The sequence below is a fragment of the Euprymna scolopes genome, chromosome 14, assembly GCF_053919585.1.
Source record: "Euprymna scolopes isolate OS-2025 chromosome 14, ASM5391958v1, whole genome shotgun sequence".
Classification (NCBI taxonomy): Eukaryota; Metazoa; Mollusca; class Cephalopoda; order Sepiida; family Sepiolidae; genus Euprymna; species Euprymna scolopes.
This window is the reverse complement of record NC_136495.1, coordinates 50,913,849-50,937,217: the sequence shown is the minus strand read 5'-3', so window position 1 is coordinate 50,937,217 and position 23,369 is coordinate 50,913,849. Positions and strand designations below refer to the sequence as shown.

At 33.2% G+C, this 23,369-nt stretch overlaps 1 protein-coding gene across 1 annotated transcript in view; it reads right to left on the bottom strand.

Moving 5' to 3' along the window:
* The window catches only part of LOC145292995 (uncharacterized), an 82,218-nt gene extending 59,981 nt beyond the window's left edge, over nt 1-22,237 (bottom strand). The window contains exon 1 of the mRNA XM_080139248.1: nt 21,380-22,237. Coding sequence (XP_079995374.1) covers nt 21,380-22,004 — 625 coding nt within the window. The 5' untranslated portion in view covers nt 22,005-22,237. The remainder of the gene's footprint in view (nt 1-21,379) is intronic.
* Nucleotides 22,238-23,369: the final 1,132 nt, after the last annotated feature.

Here is a 23,369-nt window from a genome sequence, read left to right as displayed (position 1 = left end):
ATGCTCTTTAAAATTTGAACGTGATAGACCTTATTTAAAACTTAAGCTGAGCCAGGCAGGTTTATGCTATTTAAAAATTATGCGTAGCTAATTAACGGAAATGCTATTTAAAGATTAAGCGCGACAGATCGCCACAAATACCATTTCAAACTTGAACGCAGCAGACAGTTGAAAATTTTATTTCGAACTTAAGCTTGATCACCCACTGAAAATGCTATTTCAAACGTAGGCGCCTCAGATAAACGAACACGCAACTTAAACTTGATTGCTACAATGTGGGCAAAGATGCTTTTTCAGATTTAGCTGTGACAGACTGAGGAAAATGCTATTGATTGTTTGAAAGACGAACAAAATCCCAGTTGAGAAAAGCGATGAACATTTCTATCAGTGTGTTGGCGCGAGATTTTCATTCGATGAACACGTGAGTTTGCTACGCGAGGTGAGACGTGGGAAACCTTCGACAAGGATTGGTTTTTATTATTTTCTTCTCACGTCGAAATGACAAGCCGTACATTTGTAGACGCGAATCCGCATGCTTTTGTTTTTTTTTTCAGACAGGTGTGCGTGCGTGCGTGCGTGCGTGTGCGTGCGTGCGTGCGTGCGTGTGTGTGTGTGTGCGCGCGCGCACACATGTGTGTGTTTGCATGCTTTTAATATATGTGTATATATCTCATTAAACTTTTGTACGAGCACTCATTGACGTACCTTTGTGAGATCGAAACTTCACCTAAAATTTTACTTTTTAAAATAAATAAATTACATTAAGTAGATATTCTGATTTATGTATTCCCAACAAACGCATCTCTTTATCCCCCTTTCTCTGAGCATACATGCATGCACACACGTGCGCGCACACACACGCACACACACACACACACACACATACGCACACACACACACACACCAACAGTGCTCAATACGTAGAGCTCGGTAGTAAGTTATAAAATATATATGGCAATTAAGCTACACAGAATATTCCGCGTTTCATCCACGCTTAATGGCCACATATATTTTATAACTTACTATATATATATATATATATATATATATATATATATATATATATATATATATATATATAATATGTTTTCATTTGTCAATGGCCATGCTTCTCTTAAACAAAAGCTTGACTGACTATTACTTGACATCCTTTTCTTTTGTAAATGTGTGAAACAAGTGATCTGATATTCGCACGTCCGTCATTGGAATAATTTCTTTTCTATTCATTGTGTTATTTATGACTAATTTTTAAATTGATTTCATTTAATTTATATATATATATATATATATATATATATATATATATATATATATATATATATATATATATATATATATATATAGCCTAAAACGAAGTTTATTTAATTTCTATAGTTGATTTATTTTTCGCTTTTTATAGTTTAGTAAGTCTTGGGAATCTTTAAAAGTTTAAATTTATAGCTTCGAAACGGCAGGGCGTGTTGGTCGCATAAACCATATAAGTTGTCTAAAATAGTAGACATTTATGCTGACGACACTACCATTTATGGTACCACATCTAAGACAGTAAACGAGCAAGTTCTCTCCAATTCTCTCTCCTCTGATCTTGAGCACGTAGTACAATGGGGAAAGGAGTGGCTGGTTACTTTTAATGCATCTAAAACCAAGCTTCTCTCTTTACATCATCAACATTCTAATCCACATTTGTCATCAATTGAAATGAATGGCTCTCGTCTTCAGGAGGCCTCAAGTTTTGACAAGCTTCTGGGCTTGACCATTACTCCTGATCTTAAATGGAACACGTATATCAAATCTGTTGCCAAGGCCGCTGGAAAAATGGTGGGATCTTTCTATCGATCCAGTAGATATCTCACTGCTGATGCTATTCTCTATCTATATAAGAGCCAGGTACGTCCAAGGATTGAATACTGTTGCCACATCTGGGCAGGAGCTGCTAGAAAGGACTTGGCCTGCCTTGATAGAGTTCAAAATAGACTTCGTAGCCTCGTAGGAGATGTCCTTTTCTCCTCCTTGCAACCTCTATCTCACAGAAGAGATGTTGCGAGTTTGTCTCTGATGTATCGTTATTTTCATGGAAAGTGTTCAACTGAGCTTCAATCTATGGCCCCCCTCGCCAAACTTTCACAAGAAACACTCGTCTAGCTGTAAACACTATCAATAATTTCCCCCACTCTTTATCTGTCCCTAAACCTAAACGTAGATTCCATGAACAAAGCTTTTTTCTTAGAACTGCACGCCTGTGGAATTGTCTTCCGTTTTCCTGCTTTCCGGCTGACTACAATATGGTTTTGTTCAAGTCTAAAGTAAATAAGTTCTTGATGAGCCGTTCCATATAAGTTATTAAATTTACCAAATTTTCATTACTAATGATTACTATATTGACCAACTTCTACTGTACACTCTTTAACCCTTATCCTTGAGTGGCCTCTGGGCCTTGATAATGTGGTGATGCCTTTGTAAAAAAAAAAAAAAAAATAGTGTTTTTCTAATTTTTTTAAAAAAGTAAACATCTAATGAGTATGTGACTAAATATTCAGCAATAACATAATTTTGCAGACTTGTTAATCGCAATACGAAACAATATTGTAATGGATACTTTTTGAAAAGAAATAAATGACCGACTGAGAAAACTTATGTGTGTGTGTTTGTGTGTGAGTTGCTTCCTTATAGGTTCTCAAATGGCTGAGCATATCTTTTGCAAATTTCATACAAAGCTAACTTATATGTCTGGCAGTGTTCTTAGATATGCTTTGTACAGAAATTCATCCGGTAAGTATCGAAAAATCCGATACTAAAACAAGGTTGTTTTTTTTCTTATTAGATAACAAAGAAAAATTTGTACAAAAGATTTTTATACGTTACACCGGTAAGGTAGATAATAAAATATTAGCAAAGTATTTCTTAAAATAGAAACAAAAAAACAAAAAAACAAAAAACACAGAATTAATGACATCTGGAGGTATAGCTTAATAGTAGAGCATTCGACTACGGATAGAATGATTCCTTGTTCAAGCCTGAGTGTGCCTTACCATTTTATTTATTTTTTTCTTATTAATGAGTTCAATTTACGATAAAAGAAGACGTACCATTTAAAACAGACAGAATGTGATGAGTGATATTATCATTCTTATCTTTTTAATTTTTTTTTTTGTTTTTCGAATTAGTCCATCGGGCAAATTATTCCTCGTAATATATAATATTCAATAGATGATTGATTCCATACATAATAATACAAACGCAATCTACATAAATTAAAATATGTTTAAGCGTATTATACGACCGAGCAACGCCGGGCGTCCAGCTAATATATATATATATATATATATATATATATATATATATATATATATATATATGTATATATATATATATGTATATATATATATGTATATATATATATATACATATATGATTCGATAATATATATATATGATTCGATTGACAATGTACATTAGTTTTATTTTCTATCAATATCTTCAGTTTCACAGAAACATTTATAGAATTCCCTTCGGCATAGCATGTAGCTGTACTTTAATTCAAATGACAATACGGTTTAAAATAGCATCAACTTCAATATACTCACGATCACATAATGCAGATATAGCAATACAAAGGCCATTATGAGTTCGTTTGGAATGAATAAAAATGTATGTGTAATTATGTCATAAAATTTATAAACAAAAAAGAAAAAGGGCAAGAGAGACAGCTTGTGCGACAGAGAGAAAGGCAGAGAGATTAAGAGAAAACGACAGCAACACAGGAAGAACAAATGAGGTGGGTGAGGAGAAAGAAACGATAAGGAGTTAGAGAGGGGAGGAAGAGGGTATGGCGAAGAGACAGAATATACAGTGAGAGAGAGAGAGAGAGAGAAAGAGAGAGAGAGAGAGAAGGAGAGAGAGAGAGAGAGAGAATGAGACAGATAAAGAGAGCGACAGAAAGAGACAGAAATGAAGTATACATATAAAGAGTGAGAGAGAAGAAGAGACAAATAGATAGAATTTCAGGAAAGAACAAAGACAAAAAGTACTAATAAAAGGGAGGGATTATAGAGAGATAAAGACTAGGAGGGACAGCATAAGAGAATGAATATCAAGAAAGGGGGCGGAGGATACTAGGAAATAGTGAGAAACAGAGAGAAAATGAATACGGACAGAGACAAGAAGAAGAAGAAGAAGAAGAAGAAGAAGAAGAAGAAGAAGAAGAAGAAGAAGCGAAAGAGAAAGCGAGAGAGAGAGTGAGTGAGTGAGAGAGAGAGAGAGAGAGAGAGAGAGAGAGAGAGAGAGAGAGAGAGAGAAATGAAAAAAGAAGAGATAGAGAGACGAAAATAAAAAAGAGAGAATACCAGAAAAAAGTTAGAACAATTATAGAGAAAAAAATGTTAGTGTGTGTGTGTGTGTAAAAGATAGAGCGAAAGAAAAGAAGATTAAAAAAGATAGATTGAAAGATTGATAAAGAGAGAAAAATATGTATGTAAAAAGAGAAACAAGAAAGAGAGAGAGAGAGAGAGAGAGAGAGAGAGAGAGAGAGAGAGAGAGAGAGAGAGAATACCAGAAAGATATAGATAAAGAGTCATATAAAGAGAGGGCAGAGCATCTCACATCTATTGATAAAACATTTGAGGATAGCGTTTTTGCCATATGTTCTGCATCGGGCGGATGTAGTTAACACCCGAACATGACAGAGTGTTTGTCTCACATGCAAGTGACTTGGGTTTCGAATCGTAAATAAAGACAAAATTCGAGCCTTGGTCGTGGAATTTCATTCATCTGCTAAAAATCTAGCTAATTTGCATATTCTTTTAACATTCATTTTACTTAATTCCCTATTAGTCTTTTCAGTTTTCTCATTGGATGATTATGTTTAGTTAAATATTACGTGTCATCATATTCATGCAGATATTCTAATACTTTATACTTGCGTAATATTTGCGTAAAACGTTTATAGCAAACACAAACCTCTTCCTATATATATTTATGTATGCGTATATATATTTGTTTAAAAATTTTTGCCTACCAAACTCCTCTGTTAGATTTTAGTCTGTAGTCCATTCATGAAGCTTAATATTTAGGGTATTCGAACCCACGCGAAACTTTATGTTTAGGTTTTAGCCGGGAGAAATATGTATGTAAGAAGAAAAACAAGAATAAAAGAGAGAAAGAAAGTGAAAATTTAAAAAAAAAGAAAGAAGAATTTGCCAGGTGAAGGGCGAACGACGTTATTACAAATATGTATGCATAACGTAATAGTTATTGGTTCATGTTTTAATTTTTAGCCTTTCAGCAAACATGTTTTCATAGTGCATGCATTAACGTCAAAGGAAAAAGTAAATTGTTAGCTAAACGTTTTGGTTTCGATTCTCGGTGGTGGCGCACGAGTCATTTTTTTTTTTTTTACTTTTTAAATCATTACTATATATTGGGTCTAATGTAATATAATAATAAATACGAAATCTGCATTAATCAAAATATCTTATTAAAGCGGTCTGCTAGTATATATACAAATAAATGACAAAAGTCTATATTCCAAATTTCAAGATGTTGACCATCTTACTGTTTATTTCTCTAAGTACGTTGGTATGTACAGGGTGGCCGAAAAGTCCCAGGACACTAACCGAAAAGTCCAGACAACTCATTATGGGGTTTAATTAAAGGTCAAGTTTCTGGTATTAGATACGAAACCATTGATCAGCTAAAGCATGCGAATATTGCAGCTTTTGCTAGCGTATCAAGGAATTCTCTAAAAAAAAATGGCACAAAGAACCTGGAGGCGAATGGAATTGTGCAAGAACAACGAGGGCCAACATACTGATCCCCTAGACCACTAAATTACTCTAGTTGTTTTCTGCTTTGTTTCTAATAAAGTTCTCTTTTTTTGTTGAATATATATGTTTTCTGTGTGTTTTATTAAAAAATACTGTGTTTTATTAAAAATACATGTATAGTGTCCTGGGACTTTTCGGCCACCCTGTATAATTTTTGATAGAACCTGTTTCGTAACACAAAATCATTCATGTAATTATTATGCAAATTCATGTATTTATTCCACTCTTTACTGGTCAGAAGAAAAAGCACTTATCAACTTTAAAAGAAAATAAAGATATATGGGCATGATTACAAAATCCGAGAATTGGGAAAGAAGTTGCAATTATTTTTAACAAACTTTTTTTTTCAGTTTGTTACGCCATCTTTGAATTGTAATGTAAAGTCAGCAACTTTAAATTTCCGTATTTATAAATTGTATTTATTTTGATATACATTAACATAACAATTTTTCATTTAATATTTTATTAATTTATTATTTATAAATAGTCTCTATTTATTTACTTGGATAATATTGATAACTGTTAAATCTATAATGTATGTATCTATTTTTATTTTATATGTGACTAATTACCTAATCTAATGATTTGTTCATGGTAATTGTTTCAGTATTTTTATACATAATGTGGTAAAGATTCTATTTATAAACGATGTTGCTAGGAACTGACGAATCAAATTAATTCATGTTCTGCTACCAACCAATCAGAAACCAGAATTGCTCCATAAAAATTAAACCTTGCATATGCTTTCTTCGTGTCAACACAGGAAGAATCTTTTGCTCTGTGGCTACAAAATTATAAAGTCATGAACCTGATAAAAACAATTGTCTACTGAGAACCAGTCACCTCCAGGACTTGTATAGAACAACTAACTATCGGAAACTGTTCTGAAACTAAACATGGCTTCCAACTCAAGAGGTTATGCGCCCATCGTGAGATTTTATTTCGATGGATCAGAATCAAAATTCGAATTAATAAATTGTATGTATTTTGATATACATTAACATAAAATTTTCCATTTAATATTTTATTAATTTATTAATTTATTATTTATAATCAGTCTATATTTATTAACTTAAATAATATTGATAACTGTCAAATCTATAATGTATGTATTTATTTTTATTTTATACGTAACTAATTACCTAATCTAATGATTTCTTTATGGTAATAAACTTTGATTAATTAAACCTAAACTTTGCATAGCTATAATTTTTCTTTTACTACATGCATAATTATTTTAATTAATTTATTTCTACGTTTAAACAAATTTATTTTATTGCTATTTAATTAGTTTTAATTAACCACTTTTGACATTAATATGGCAGATCTTTTTATTTTTTCCTATCATTTATTTATAATCCGTTCAAGGGCGATAACTTTTTCATAATTAAAGTAAGTTATCTACATTTACATAATTAAAGTAAGTTATCTACATTTACCCAATCAAATACCACTTTAAAAAAATATTTTATGGGTTGTAACTGTACGAATAAATTATATAATTATCTAATTTAATTGTTTTATTTTATTTATATTATTTACATATTTATTAATTTGTATTTTTATTTATTATATTATTTATTTAAATATTAATGTTTTAAAACATTTTCAATATGCATTAATCTATACTTATATATGAGTTCTAACAATTAATGTTCTGACTTAATTATTATATTCAATTCAATGATTACCTGATATGATAAATGATGCAACAAATTGAAAAAATAATTGCAACTTCTCGCAATTTTCGAATTTTGTAATTATGCCTATGTGTTTTCATTTTCTTTTAAAGTTGATAAGTGCTTTTTTCTTTTGATGAGTTTTGCGCTACGAAACATGTGTCAAGAATTGTGCATGTCAACGTACTTAAAGAAACAAACGGTAAGATGGTTGTTATATCGTAAAAGACAAGATATCCACCGAACCTATAGTGACATGTAAACAAAACACAATTTGCATCAGCAGGAGCGAAGACACCCAAACATCAGGAGCAGCCACTGATATGACAACGGCGATCCGAAAGCGACAGTGGCACCGCCATGTACTTTACTACGATATTCCATCGACTGTTAACGACGCATTAAGTTGTCATAAACTGCGCTTTTTGTGCCTATCCTTCCATTACAATTCACAGTTTATTATATCAAAGAATTATTGGGCAAAACATTGCCCAATGAAATAACTATACTAAGAGAGAAAATGCCAGAAAATTTCGACAGATGAGATACGAAAATATGTGATAAAATATTTATAAAAGGAATTCAAGTTGCAAACTTAATCTAAATTCTCTCACAGATACACCAGGTTTAATAGAAATAAAACAAACGCGGAGTCAGGAAAACCAATATTCCCTACAGCAAGGCTAATCGTATCCTTAAAGCACATCTAGCAGCAAAATTTCCCTATTGTTTGCACCTCAAAATACGCCTACAACTACGTATGGGCGCACAATATATAAACGCTCGTAACGTCAGTTCAAAAGTAATGGTAGCGAAGGCTATCCAACGACTGGATTACTCTTTCTCTCTCTAACAGCAGCAGCAACAACTAACTCGAACGTCTTCACCCTTTCTTTCTCATAGTAGCAGAAGCCATTTGCTCACCAACTACAACAACAATAACAAAAGTCATTTCAAATTATTCATACTTTAATAATAAGGACCTTGGGATTTTGTTCTTTTCGGAAACTTCTTGTCAACAGGAGACATTTCTAATTATTTTCACTCTAACAAACCTTAATGGCAAGGACTTTGTTATTTTCTTCTTTTCGGAAACTTCTTATCAACAAGAGACATTTCTAATTATCTTCACTCTAACAAAACTTAATCACAAGGACTTTGTTATTTTTTTCTTTTCGGAAACTTTTTATCGACAAAAACATTTTCATCCATTTGTTCTTCAATAAATATTTTACTTAATACTCTGTTTTTCTTGCTACCATACGTTAAATTTGTTATTGTGACCATCGTTATCAGGTATTGAGATACAATACCTTATAACACAAATATGATAACTGGTGCTAAAAGTCACACTATATAATGCTCAACATCTTGAAATTTAGAATATAGACGTTTGTCATTTAGTTGTATATGCTTTGTAGTTACATTGAGCGTCATTAATTAATAGATTGGTAGAAATAAAAGGCGAAATATAAATGAACAAACATATTTCACATTAAACTAAAACTCGTAAGTGGTGATTGATTTTGCGATACGAAACAGATACTGTCAAGAACTATATAAGTCAACGGAATTAAAGGAATAAATTATAAGATGGCCAATATCATGAATTTTGGAATATAGTTTTTGTCATTTATTCTCTCTCTCTCCCTCCCCCTCTCTCTTTTTTATATATATTCAAACAATATAAGGATATATATATATATATATATATATATATATATATATATATATATATATATATATATATATATATATATATATATATATAGAGAGAGAGAGAGAGAGAGAGAGAGAGAGAGAAGATTTGACTCATAGGGCAAAGATGTTACATTTTATATCAGATAAATAGTCAAAACGTAAGTAAAAAGCACATATTCAATAGCATCAATATTGTAAGCGATTGTGACAGAACCAATACACCAAAAAATATTCTGACACATCGATTTTCACAAAGTTAAAAGATTTCAGAAAATACATTGTGATATTATAATAGACCGACTCTCTGTCTCCCTTCCCATTTTCCTCTTTTTCATCTGCCAGCTTTCTTCTCCCCCATTATATCCTCTTCCCTTCTCTCTCTCTTTCTCTCTCTCTCTCTCTCTCTCTCTTCAAATTATTTACTTCATACTATCCTTCTCATCACTTCTCTCATCATTCACCTTCAGTTACCTGATTCACTGGGTGTATCAGAATTTTTTGGGGAATTTTTGACACCCCTAACACAAAACTGAGAATAATATATAAAAAACTCGTAATTTCTCTTTTTAAAGTGGGTTGTTTCTTTTCTTTATGGAATATACTTCTAAAATATACTATAAAAGTTGTTTAAAAAATAATAGAAATATTATTTTTTATTTTTTTAAAAACAGTGTTTACAAAGTGCCGCCGCGCCTTCATGCAGCCCTTTTTTTACGTAGTGAAATCAATTGGAATTTACGAGTTAAATATTTTTCAATTTTTAAACTTAAAAAATCTATCAAAATTTTTCTATTGGTTCAATTTTTACGTTATTTTCAGGGTCAATGTGAAATTTTATGCTATTTCTAATAAACTGAATATAATATTTAAGACAAACGTTTTTTTTTCTTAATTCACACCCCATTTTGAAATTCTATTAAAATTTAAATAATTAATTTACATACCAAAGTTTTATATATCACAAATTGAAGATAAAAGATCAATAAATAAAATATTCTAATTTAAAACAAAAAATAAAGAAGTATTTTGGGGAAATTTACCTGTAAATTGGAAAGTGTAAAACCCTTTTTAAAAAAAACCCAAAAAAACATGGTGATTTTTTAAGTGGAAGCTTATGTTAAGTAAATATTGTCAAGAAAATATTGGACGCTGACGACAATTTTTTCTATTTCAGTCAATGTTTTCTTTTTTAGATATTTCAAAAGAATTCTCTCGATAAAGAAGAATTAAAATATATTAAATCAAAAATTTATGTATTTCTTTGAGAAAAGGAAAAAAAATTATCGTCTGTTTTTTTAAGGCAAAAACTTATAAGTAAAATTAAACTATTTTCCATCTATGGGGACACAGATTTCTTCACACACAAGGCTAGACGGCTAATGCGAACGTGTGGTTTTTAGTTACTTCTGTCCATCCGTAGTTTAAAACAACAATAAACACTACTCCAGTGTTTCGATAACAATGTAAAAATGCTTACGTAATGGCAGCTTTTTCAAATACTCATTTAAAAAGATTCTTTTATTTAAAAAATAAATGGAATTTAAAATATAAATATGGATAAATTCTTAACAATAAAGAATGGAAGTACACATTGAATAGTATTTTTATAGGTAAATGATTTTTTGGAATTTATATATATATTTTTATAATCGAAGTAACTAAAATTTTGTTGACTTTCTTCAAATCTTTTTTAAAGAGAACTAATGTTAAAAAAACAAATATTGCATAATTTGCTATTAAACCTGCTATTTTTTAAAAATTTGGTTTTTGCTCCTTTAATTGAAAAAAAAATTAGGGTTTGAATTACATTTTTCAAGTAGTTATAAGCTTGGAAAGATAGGCGGTCGAATTATTCAATTTTTTTCACGCATTTTTAATGTCCGTTTCTGACACTGCTACTGGTTCATCCTTGTCCTCACCACCTAAAATGGGGAAAATTATTGACAGTAGTTTCAGTTAGAGAGGTGTTTTTCACGAAAGATTGGCGTGGGGGGGCAGAGATTGGAGCTCAGACGAGCACTTGCCATGGAAATAACGATAAAACAAAACAAAGACAGGCTCGTAACGTCTCTTCTGTGGGAGAGGTTGCAGGGAAGAGAAAAGGGCGTCCCCCACTAAGCCACGAAGTCTATTTTGTACCCTGTCAAGGCAGGATAGGCTGTTTTTAGCAACTCCTGCCCAGATGTGGCAGCAGTACTCCATCCTTGGATGTACTTGGCTTTTATGTAGATAGAGAATTGCATCAGCAGTGAGATATCTTCTGGAACGGTAGAAGGATCCAACCATTTTTCCAGCAGCCTTGGCAACAGATTGATGTATGTGTTCCATTTCAGGTCAGGAGTAAAGGTCAATCCCAGAAGCTTGTCAAAACTTGGAGCCTCCCCTAGACGAGAGCCATCCATTTCAATTCAATTGATGCCAGATGAGGATCAGAGTGTTGATGATGTAAAGATAGGAGCTTAATGTGTTGCCATAGATGGTCGTGTCATCAGCATAGATGTCAACGAATGATTTAAGTATGTGTTTTGGGAGATCATTGATGTAGATCAGGAAGAGAGTTGGGACCAGGATTAATATTGTGGGCCTCTAATTTCTGCCCATCAACCACTACTCTTATGAGCCTATCAGAGAGAAATGATTTAATAATTGAGAAAACATTTCTAGTTATACCATAGCTGGAAATCTTGTGAAGTAAGCCCTTATGCCATACCTTATCGAAGGCCTTCGATATGTCAAGAGCAATTGCCCTAGAAAGGAAGCCTTTGTTGAGAGATTCACTAATCCTATGAGATATGATCGTTAGCACATCTGCTTTAGATCTGTCAGAATGCAAACCATATTGCATGTCACTAAGAAGGTTATTTCTGCTGAGGTGGTTGACTACTTCTTTATTTAATATGGATTCCAGCAACTTACTCATGACACACAGGAGACTTATTGGTTTGTACTGAGAGGGAGATGACTTATCACCTGAATTCTTAAATACAGGACATACTGATGAGGTTTTCCAGGGTTGTTTTTAAGGCAATGCTTGAACAGTTTTGTAAGTATGGGGGCAAGTTCTGGTTGAAGCTTTTTCAACACTATAATTGGAATAACGTCAGGTCAGTTGCTTCACTGGAATCAAGATTCTTGATTAGCTTGGCGACCTCACGCACAGATATTTGTATGTTGCATAGTGTGTTGTCTGTTATAGGAGGAAATACTGGGAGTTGATGGCGTTTGTTGCATAGGGTAGAATTAGCTGCAAAGTTTTTGGCAAATAATTTGGCCTTGTTTGATGCTGACGAGATGACCTTAGGCCCATTGATGATGGTTGGGATAGAACGCACGCTTCTGTTCAGGATCCTGTTTGCTATTTGCCAAAATTGATTGGAACCAAGCCGATGCTCAACTACTTTGGATTTAACGGACTGAGCATATAGCTCTCTTGCATTTTTATTCCTCTGAAATATCGCTGACATATGTTAGATGCAATACTACTTAGGTCTAACTTCAGTAAATCTAACTTTTCTTTACTACTTAGGTCTAACTTCAGTAAATCTAACTTTTCTTGATATAAAAACAATGTTATTCTCTTAATCATTAAGATGTCAGTCTGAAATTATCAAACAACCTCAAAACATGAATTTGATTATAGAATTCATGCATTGTTGAGAATAAGACCCACTCTCTCCACCAAGTACGTCACATTTATCTGATCACAAGTACTTTTTTTTAAAATCTTTTAAAGTTTTTCTTCTAGACTAGTTGCCCTTACGAAAAGCTTAAGATTGTATTCTATTTAATATATCTCTTACCATTCCAAAGGATTTAGTAACAACTCCAGCATTGCGTGCTAACATTACAGTCGATGCCGATTATTTTTAGCATCTACACATGCATCAATTTCAAGATTAATGTGCAAGCAAGAAATAATGGATTCTAACGCATCCAGTGTTGCACGACCAAATAACGGGGCAATTTGCAAATCAGTTAGAAATGGTGGAACGTGTCACATTTAAACCTTTATTACATCCATTACATTTGATGGATAAATGCTCGTTATCATACAATGGAAACACCAATGCCTACAAACCCTGATTTCATATACATTTTGAACTTCTGATGGCCCAGGTTTCCATTCATCTCTTTTACACTGACTCATAATAGTGATTAACATAATAACTGGTAATGTCATTTCCTATTCTATATAATAAAATTTCAAGTTTCTTCTGTAAATTCAACCATTATAGGGAAATAACAGCACTTCAAATAGAAATATTTTCCACTAAACACCAGCAACACTTCTTACAGTGTGTTTTATAAAAATATTTTTACATTTTTAATTATTACAAAAATTACATTTATTCAGGGATTTCATCTTCTCCCAAACGTCTTCACAATAGAGGGGAGCAACCGCATTTCCTCCCCACAAAATATGTACTAACACATCATCCCACTTCCCGGGTTTGACAAGATGTACTTGAAAAATGGTCGGAGATTACATCGACCGAAATGTTTTAAAAATAACATCCAAGATGAGAACATTAGTCCAAATAATCAAAATAATACAAATTATAAACCCTCATCTAAAAAATTCTGAAACATAAAACATTCATGTATTCAACGTTTTAGTATTATACTTGATCCCCCAGATTAAGACAGTTTATCTAGTCATTGTCTACATAGACGACCCGTGACCTGAACTACATGAGCATGTGTATGATACCAATTTCCTTTCACTTGAAGAGAACATGTTTTCAACACCACGGATCCTAAGTAGGACATTCATACCAGTTAGGGATACGTCCTTGACAATCAATCTGACAGTTTCCTTGTAGCTACCTAATTGAGGTATGGCTGTTCACTCATAGAAGGTTCCACCTCCCATGCTTTACTTTTTTTTGAGGAGGTGTTAACTTATTGCTAATCGTCTGAAATGCTCCTACCAGGGAATACTGACAGAACTGCCAGGCATTATTTGTAGGCCAGAGAGCACTTCACCTATTACAATGGCCTTTCAAAACCTGACTTTGACCTTGTGTCAAACTTCCTGAAAGGAGATAGATAATCACACTAGAGATGGTGCCAAAAGATACTAGACGAGCATTTTTAGGCAAGGTTTTAACAATGCACACACCAAACATATATTTTCCTGTCCGCCTTACTTCCCAACTCTATCAGTATTTGAGTTATGCGTACTTCAACCCAGTCCCAGGTGTGACCTTTTACTACATCCGGTGATCAAGCCGCAGTTTGCCTCAGTTATTTTTAATACTATAATCGGTAAACTAGTCAATAGAATTAATATGGTATTTTTGTAATTTGATTACGTGATTCGTAGAGTTTAAGTAAAGGAATCCATAAAATACTGTATACTGATAATTAGATGGTTTGATTGGTTGTCGAGGTTAGGTAGCCCATAAAATGATTGTGGTCTTATGGTAATTGGATGGTAGGAACGGCATTGTCTGAATAATCCAGTCTAAAGAGTAAAAGTAGCACCCTGATAATTAGATAGCATGATCAACAGTATTTAAGTAATGTAGTTATTGATTCGTGTATTATGCTAATTGGATCGTTTGATCAGCAGCGTCTAACTAATGTAGTCCATAGAGTAATTACATGATATGATCATCATTATCTAAATAACCTACGCGTCCACAGAATGAATCTTGTATTATTGTAATTGTATGGTAAGCACGGTGTTGTCTAAGCAAGTTAGTCCACAAAGTGAGTGTGTGTTATATTGTAAATTTCAATATGAGCAAAATAATAATCCGAGATGGAATAATTATATATTATTCATATTATATGAATAAAGATTGGGATAACCCAATTAGATTTATTGTAAAAACAGTACAAAACAAGAATAGAGTCTAATAGAGAATATATATATTAGTGGTCTGGCAAGGCCACAGGGGTGACAACCGAAGCAACAAAACTGAAGCTGCCTGCCAGGATATTATATATAAAAATGTAGGCAACTTTGGGCATATTTTATTGGTTTGAAGATATAGGTTATTTTTTTTACCAATTGTCATACAATTTTAACCATAGAGTAGTATTATAATCTTCAAAAAGTCTGCGAATTTTCATGTAGTTTCAACCAAAAATATGAGCATTTCAATATTCAGCTTGGCTACGAGTATAATATATATATATATATACCACCTTTTTTGACAATTTTATATGTTTGAAATGTCAGTGATTATTGATCAGAATTTAAAAAATGAAGGCTCGTTGGAAAGGTAATGACCTGAATTGTGTACTGGCCTAGGTGACATTTGCCCTTAAGGTGGCACATTAAGGGGATAATCCATTATCCAGCGCCTATTTTTGGCACTTTCTTACAGCCATAAAATGTTCCAATCATAGTCATTTGTCTTCCTAGTTTTGCATATGAATTACAGTAGAACCCCGGGATACTGTGGCCTCGGGATATGATTCTTTCAGGTTACGATGTGGAATACAGTATTTTTCTGGGCCCTGGTTATGGTATTTGCTCCGCTTTATGGTGTTATTTATAACGTTATTTAATTATATACATATATATTATATACAGTACTATATTTTGTTACTAATTTTTAATATGTACTGTATAAAATTTTGCTTAGGCCCTGCCATATTGCGATTTCACCAACCCCAGAACGGATTGATGCTGTATCCCCGAGTTTTACTGTACAAAATATCTAATATTTCCCCAAAACCTCTGGCCTTGATGGAGGGGAGACTAAAACTTGCTGCTATGGTTTCAAATGATCTGAAATAATAGCAAGGGGACACTTGATTCCAAATATTTCTCATATGTTATATCTCCCCTCTTTGGTTTTCATACATAAAGTAAATTTCACAGTGTATAAGATTTATTTGATTCTGGAGATATACATAGTTGTACCCTATTTCCAAAAGAGGGAACATATGAGAAATATTTGGAATCAAGTCTCCCCTTGCTGTTATTTCAGATCATTTGAAACCATAGCAGCAAGTTTTAGTCTCCCCTCCATTAAGGCCAGAGGTTTTGGGAATATATATATATATAATCAAGGTCTGCAGGCAAGTATAGAAGGGCATTTCACCTACAATGCGCATGTTTTTTTTTTCTTTTTTCTTACGTCTGTGTCAAACTTTCTTCCTTTTTCTATATTTCTTTCCGTCGGTTTTTCTCACGACTAGCTAACCAGTGTGTTATGATAATTGGATGATGTGACCGGTATAGTCTCAGTAAGTTAATCCATAGAGTGAATGTGATATTACGGTAATTGGATGGTATGACATAATTGTCTAAGCTCACAAAACGAGGAGATAGGGAAAGCCTAGTTCCCCTAAGGGTGGGGTGGGATGGGGGGGACTAGTTGAGTAAAAAAAAAAATAGTCGTGAATTAGACTATCAGCATTCCCAATAAGGAGGCCTCAGGCAATCGGCAATTATCTCTCTGCCTCATTTCCCTTAAGAGAAGGTTATTCCACGTGAGAGTGCACTTCCTTGTCAGACCATAGCTCATCCTGACAAAGGTGGTTTACTACAGTCTCTAAGTTGTCAGAATGCTTCAAAGACTGACCCCAACTCGTATGAACAAAATGTTTGGGAGGACAGATAAAAGATTAGAGAAGCAAATGTGTCCTGAGGAAGTATAATGTCATGAGAGATGATCGCTTTTGTCCTACACAGTAACTTTCTCACAGAAAAAGTTGCTGCTATTCTAATGTTATTTCCATGGACGGCGCTCGACTCAGCTCAAATCTCTGGTCCTTCTTGTAAGGCATTCACAACAAGAACTCGTTTTCTTACCACAAATACAAAGAACTTTCACTTTTTTCTTTATGTGCAAAATTTCTACAGAGTTTCTTTCCAAAAACTTTCTGCTTGTAAAGCATCTTACCATAAGACTGCTTCCTTGCAGACTACAACATGATCATTCTCAATTCTAATCTCAACAAATATTTGTCACAAAGCATTTCCATATGTAATCAAACTTTGTTCATTCCATTCATCATTTACAATCCTCTCATAATATTTTTCATCATTCATTTATTTGACTGTTCATCTAACTTGTTATCTTTTAGCTTTGATAAGTTTTGACTCATCGGTAAAGACAAAAGTACAAAAACAGAATTAGAAAGACAAAGATGCTGGTGTCGTTCACTGACATCATTCAATTTCCATTGGGACATACAAACTCACATTTCACAGATTAAAAGAAAACAGATTCTCATTCAAAATACGGCATCTCAACAAGTTGCTCTGTTTACTTCTGCTATTATCTATATACTAGTGGGGGTACTCGGCATTGCCCGGATGTGTGAAGGTGTAGCAAGGACCCCTGGGGGGATTAAAAGGTGTTTAAAAAAGTGGTATAGTAGCGGGGTTCCCTGGCATTGCTTGGATTGCTTGGGTCGAGTAAGAAATCTAGGAGTGGGGGTTAAAAAAAAATTAATTAATAGTAGACAGGGAGGCGAAAGTTTGGGTGGAGAGAGGAAAAAAAGTGGTAGTAGGCAGGCAGGCTTGAACCCGTAATGCAAAGAAGGAAAAAAAACATGATATCTTTGCCGATGCCTCCATCGTCTGACCGGAAGTCTAGAATGTTGAAATTAAGCAAAGTCAATCCAACTGATACAATGACTTGCAAAAAGTGGCCATGCAAAAAACCGACCCCTCCTTGTAGAAAACTGTCCGGTTTATGGTGAAGGAATTAAAGTTTCTGACCAATTTTTCGATATTGGTTGTCTGAAGGGTCGATACCAATCTCGTGAGGATCTATCGCCTCTTTCAAAAGTTTTTGTAAGACATACAAACACACACACACACACATTTTGCTTTTTATATATTAGACTAGTGGGGAGTACCCGGCCTTACCTGGGTAGAGGATACTGGCACAAGGACGAAGTGATGTTAAGAATGGCTTCCACGTGGTTAAAATAAAAAGATAGAGAAAGAGGTGATTAATTAGTTTTCTACGCTAACCATTAGGCCAAAGAGGATAGTGAATTCAATGAGTTGGTAAATAACTTCAAAACCATAGGAGTCGCCACGCATGCACAGAAATGAATAGTGCTTTAGAACCTGGCCTGTGGCCAGTTAAGCTTCTATCATGGTATTTATTTGCTTCCCCACAAAAGCAAATTAGACACAAAGTCGTTTTTAATGTGAGGGAAAACTAGCTCCCTCAAAAAGGAGGCACTCTGGAAATATCAAAATAAATAGTAATTATCTCAGTATGAAGGGTTTCCCCTACATTGACAAGGACCAATTACTTAAGTGAAGCATCAGAACAGCTGGCCAGTTAAGCTTCCCGCTTTCTGTTGTTTGCGTTTGAATAGTTTCGCTTTATTATACGAAAAAGACAAACAAACATTCGAGACGACGGCACGGTGAAAATTTTTTTTAACTCGATCAAAAAAAGAAAAAAGGAAAGAAACGATGTCCGATTAAAAAAAAAAGGAAAGAAACAGTGTCTGTTTGCAAATCTGAGATATTATGATTTCGGAAGTATAGGAAAACTTCTGCGGAATTTAACTGACAGCAAAACTCCAATCTGAAAAGTCTTTTGCGGACATACACAAACGCTTGTGCCCATTTTACTTTTTATATATATGGATTAATAGGATAGCGTGTGTGCTATTTATTTATTTTCTGTGTCACGCTTACATCCGAGTCGTTTAATTGTTATGGACTTCCGTTTTTTGTAATCAATAATTTTATCAAGAATTCTTCATATTTTTTATATTAGGTGTGGTGCAAAAATCATATCGTTTTTTGACATGAACTTCAAAAAACGAAATTATTTTTGCAACAACCTAATAAATAATTTTACCAAGAATTCTTGATAAGTTTTGGTTTCAGTTTCGATTATAGCTGATGCCACTCAAGTCATTTATTCTTTTATAAATAATTTTACCAATAATTCTTCATAAGTTTCAATTTCGGTTTCTGTTATAGCTGATGGCACTCCAGTAATCTATTTGTTTATGAATAATGTTATGAAGAATTCTTCATAAATTTTGGTTTCGGTTTCAATTACGGCTAAGGGAACTCAAGTTATATATATACATATATTTTTTATAAGTTTTGGTTTCAGTTTCGATTCAAGCTGATGCACTCAAGTCATATAGATATATTTTTTTATTTTTGAAATCGCAACTTTATAATATATATAATAATGTATTTTATGACCGGGCCACATCGGGCATCCCTGCTAGTTTACTCTTGCAGTTTTAACAAAAGAGCTACAATAATATCAGAGTGTCTCCATTTACACTGAACATCTACAGAATGCCAACATCAATATATTACATATGAATGAGTCCACTGTAGAATTTCCACAGATCCCGTTGGTTTATATATTAATACGATAGCGTGTGTGTTATTTTGTGTGTCACGCTTATATCTTTTTCTTTCCAAGTGATTATCGTTTAATTGTTATGACCTTCTATTTTTTGTAATATATTATACCAATAATTCTTCATGAGTTTTGCTTTCGGTTTCGATTATAGCTAAATGAACTCCAGTTATATATATATATATATATATATATATATATATATATATATATATATATATATATATATATATATGCAGCCAAGCTATATGAAGAATTTATTTTTTTTGTATTTTGGAAATCACAACTTTATAATATATATATATATATATATATATATATATATATATATATATATATATATATATATATATATATTTTACACAGTGGTCACCACTTATCAAGGCCCGTAAGCCACTCAAGGATAAGGGTTATTGCAAGTACATTACGTTAGTGTGGAAATTTGATGAAATGTTTACTTAAGGGGGCGGTTCATTAGGAATTTGTTAACGTTGGACTTGAAGCCATCCAAGTTGTAGTCAGGTGGAAAGCAGGCAGACGGAACAGAGTTCCACAGGCGTGCAGTTCTAAGAAAGAATAATATATAACAATCAATAGAAAATGGACTTTATAATAATATATACGAAATCTGCATAAATTAAAATTTCATATTTAAACGTATTTTACGACCGGGCTACACTGGGCATCCCTAATAGTTTAGACAAATACTTTTGCAGTTTTAACAAAAGAGCTACAATAATATCAGCGTATCTCCATTTATGCTGAATTAAAAAAATGGCAACATCAATATATTACATATGAATGAGTTCGCTGTAGAATTTCCACACGTCCCGCCAGTTGACTAGCAAAGCATTATCACTGTTGACAAAGGAAAAAATCCAAAAGACATGTTTACAAAGTCTGATGAAGTATAGAAGTGAAACTTGGCTAATGAGAGTTGAGATTATGTGTTGCATGGAAAAAAATAATAACGATATCATAGATGTGTAATGTGAGTGATAAAGACAGGTTGAGATCGTATTACCTCAGAGGAAGATTAAATTTGTACAGTGTAAGGAAATGTGTACAAAAGATGAGACTTTGTTGGTGTGGCCACATTGAAAGAACAGATGAGGGTTCTTGGGTTAGTAAATGTAGAACAGTTGCGGTATCAGGTTCAGTTAGCAAAAAAAAGCAGAGGAAAAACATGGGAGGAAGTGAGAATGATGGACTTGAGAGAAAGAAGGATTAATAAAGACCTGGCTAGAAATATTTTTGTTTAGAAGTCAATTTCTAAAAGCTGTCAAATTTTTTTTTTTTTTAATTTTTACAGGGAGAGTCACCACTTATCAAGGCCCCGAGGCCACTCGAGGTTAAGGATTAATGAGTGAATTACGATAAACAGTAATGGTGGAAATTGAGAGATTTGGAAAATGAGTAAATTTGTTTATGTTGGATTTGAAAACGACTATGTTATAGTCAGCTGGGAAGAAGCCCCGTGATATTGTGTTCCATAGATGGGCAGCTCTAGAAAAGAATATTTGTTTATGGAAAGTTTTTTTAGTTTTAGGTACAGATAGAGAGTAAAGGAAATTGTTGGTAGTGGGTGTAGCTAGACGAGTGTTTACTGTGAAAGTTTTACAGAGGGGGGGACCGTAGTTTGAAGCTCAGTTGAGCATCTGTCATAAAATAACAGTAAATATCATCATGGAAAATGAACATTAAACAAATGATGATGATGATGATGATGATGATGATGATGATGATGATGATGATGATGATGATATTATTTCTAGTTGATACACAAATATGGCATACCAACATTTTTGTTCTGCTTAATTATATTTTATTCAAGTAAAAAAAAAATTGATACTTACAATCTAAGACTCTTGCGTTAGGCACATCAGCTTCAGGTCGTCTCAGACGTTCGCGGGAATACATAAAATCATTTTTACCATTGCTGTGATTGTAAATGCTATAAAAGACGCCCCCATCGGGTCTTTTGCAATGACCATCGAAACAACTACTTGCATTGCTGCTTGTGCTGCTTTCCGTGCTGCTGCTGTTTGTGGTGGAATAGTTTATACTGTGGTTAGTTGACAAACGCCGATGTGTGGTGGGCAGCCGATCAGCAAAGGTCCAGCTTCTCTCGCTGCTTGTTGATGTCCCTAGCCGATCGTCTGCACTCTCGTCATAGCTGTGTCCATAAGCAACAATCTTGTTCACCCAAGCGCTGATGCTTTCACGGCGGGCGAAACCTTTTCTCATTGATGATTTGGGCTTGCGCTCAATATTGTATCTGTCACGGGGGACGACTCGGTTCCAGCCGTTTCTATCCCCACAGAGGAACACACGATAGTCACGGTCAGTTGTTGTCTGTATACGGGAGGCGAGTAGACCCGAGAAATCCGTATTTGTGTATTGCACTCTTGGAAATTCGAATGAAGCCACGGAGCTAATGTCCTCACACTTTTGCTTTTTGTGTGCATATCTATTGCCCATGTTGCACTGATTGCTTGTTTGTTTGTGTGTGTGCAGTCTGTCTTGGCAGAGAGGGGGTAGATACTGTGCACTTATCTATGTGCCCAACTCGTTTCAATAATCATGTATGGAAATTTATTTTATTAGCAAAGAAGAAGAGGCTTGATAATAATCTTAATAATAACAACTAATAATAAAGGAAAGAATAATCATGTTTTTATCGAATTTAATTTTTATAAGTAAAGAATGGGAGGCTTAATATTAATCTTAATAATAATAATAATAATAATAATAATAATAATAATAATAATAATAATAAAGAAAAAAGAATAATCACGTATGCAACTTTGGTTTTTTATAAGTAAAGGCTTTCTCTCATTAAAACAAATAATACTACTCTCTTGATCAAGAGCAGGAAACCCTACCACTTTTTATAAAAAGCGACGTTATCTACAATTAATTCTGATAACTTACAGATTGGTTTTGCAAGCATGATTTTCTTTAAGATTTATAAACTGGTTTGAAGTCCAATACATTTTGTTCCTTTCAGATTTTGCTAGCTTTTCTGAAAAAACAAAAAAATAAATAAATAAAATAAAAAAACAAAAAACTAAATAGTGTAGGTAATATTTGTAAATTATCTCCCTTTCTAACAAAACTCTTTAGACTATAGAGCACTACTAATACTGATCTCATCTATACGTATCTGTTATTATAAACAGAATAATTTTTCCATAAGTATTATAGACCTCCTACATTAGACTACTCTAAAAACTTTTTTGATCGTTAACGAATGTGTCCAGCATAAACTAGTGTTTACATTATTAATATTCACTTTATAATTCACTTTAATCTCATTTTATTCTGATTAGTTATAGATTACCTTGTAGCCGTTATTTTATAACCTGTGTTGCCAGAGAAAATTGAGGAAGACAAGAATCGTAACCCCTAGAAGTAAATTAACCGGAAAGAGCCGAAAAGATTCTCTTCACTCAAAAATCGTAAACATTGTATCCACGGCATAAAAATATCTATAGATAGAAATAAGATTTTGTTATTGGCATGTTTTAGCGATATTAACAACTTCGAAACGCTGTTGTTTTTATTTTTCCCGCTACCTTAGCGGTTTCTTTAAGAACTACAAGCTCCTATTGTTATTCATATATATATATATGAATAGATCACCTCTTATTTTTTATGGGACGTATTTATTTATTTATTTTTTATTATTAAATATTTTTTTACGTGCATAATATAAATAGAAATATATGCTTTTTTGAAGGTTACTCAATTAGAAAACAATAAAAACGATTAATTAATTAATTAAATGTCCTTTTGCAAAACGATGCTAAGTGACTTATAATTGTACAAAGATATGATTGTGAT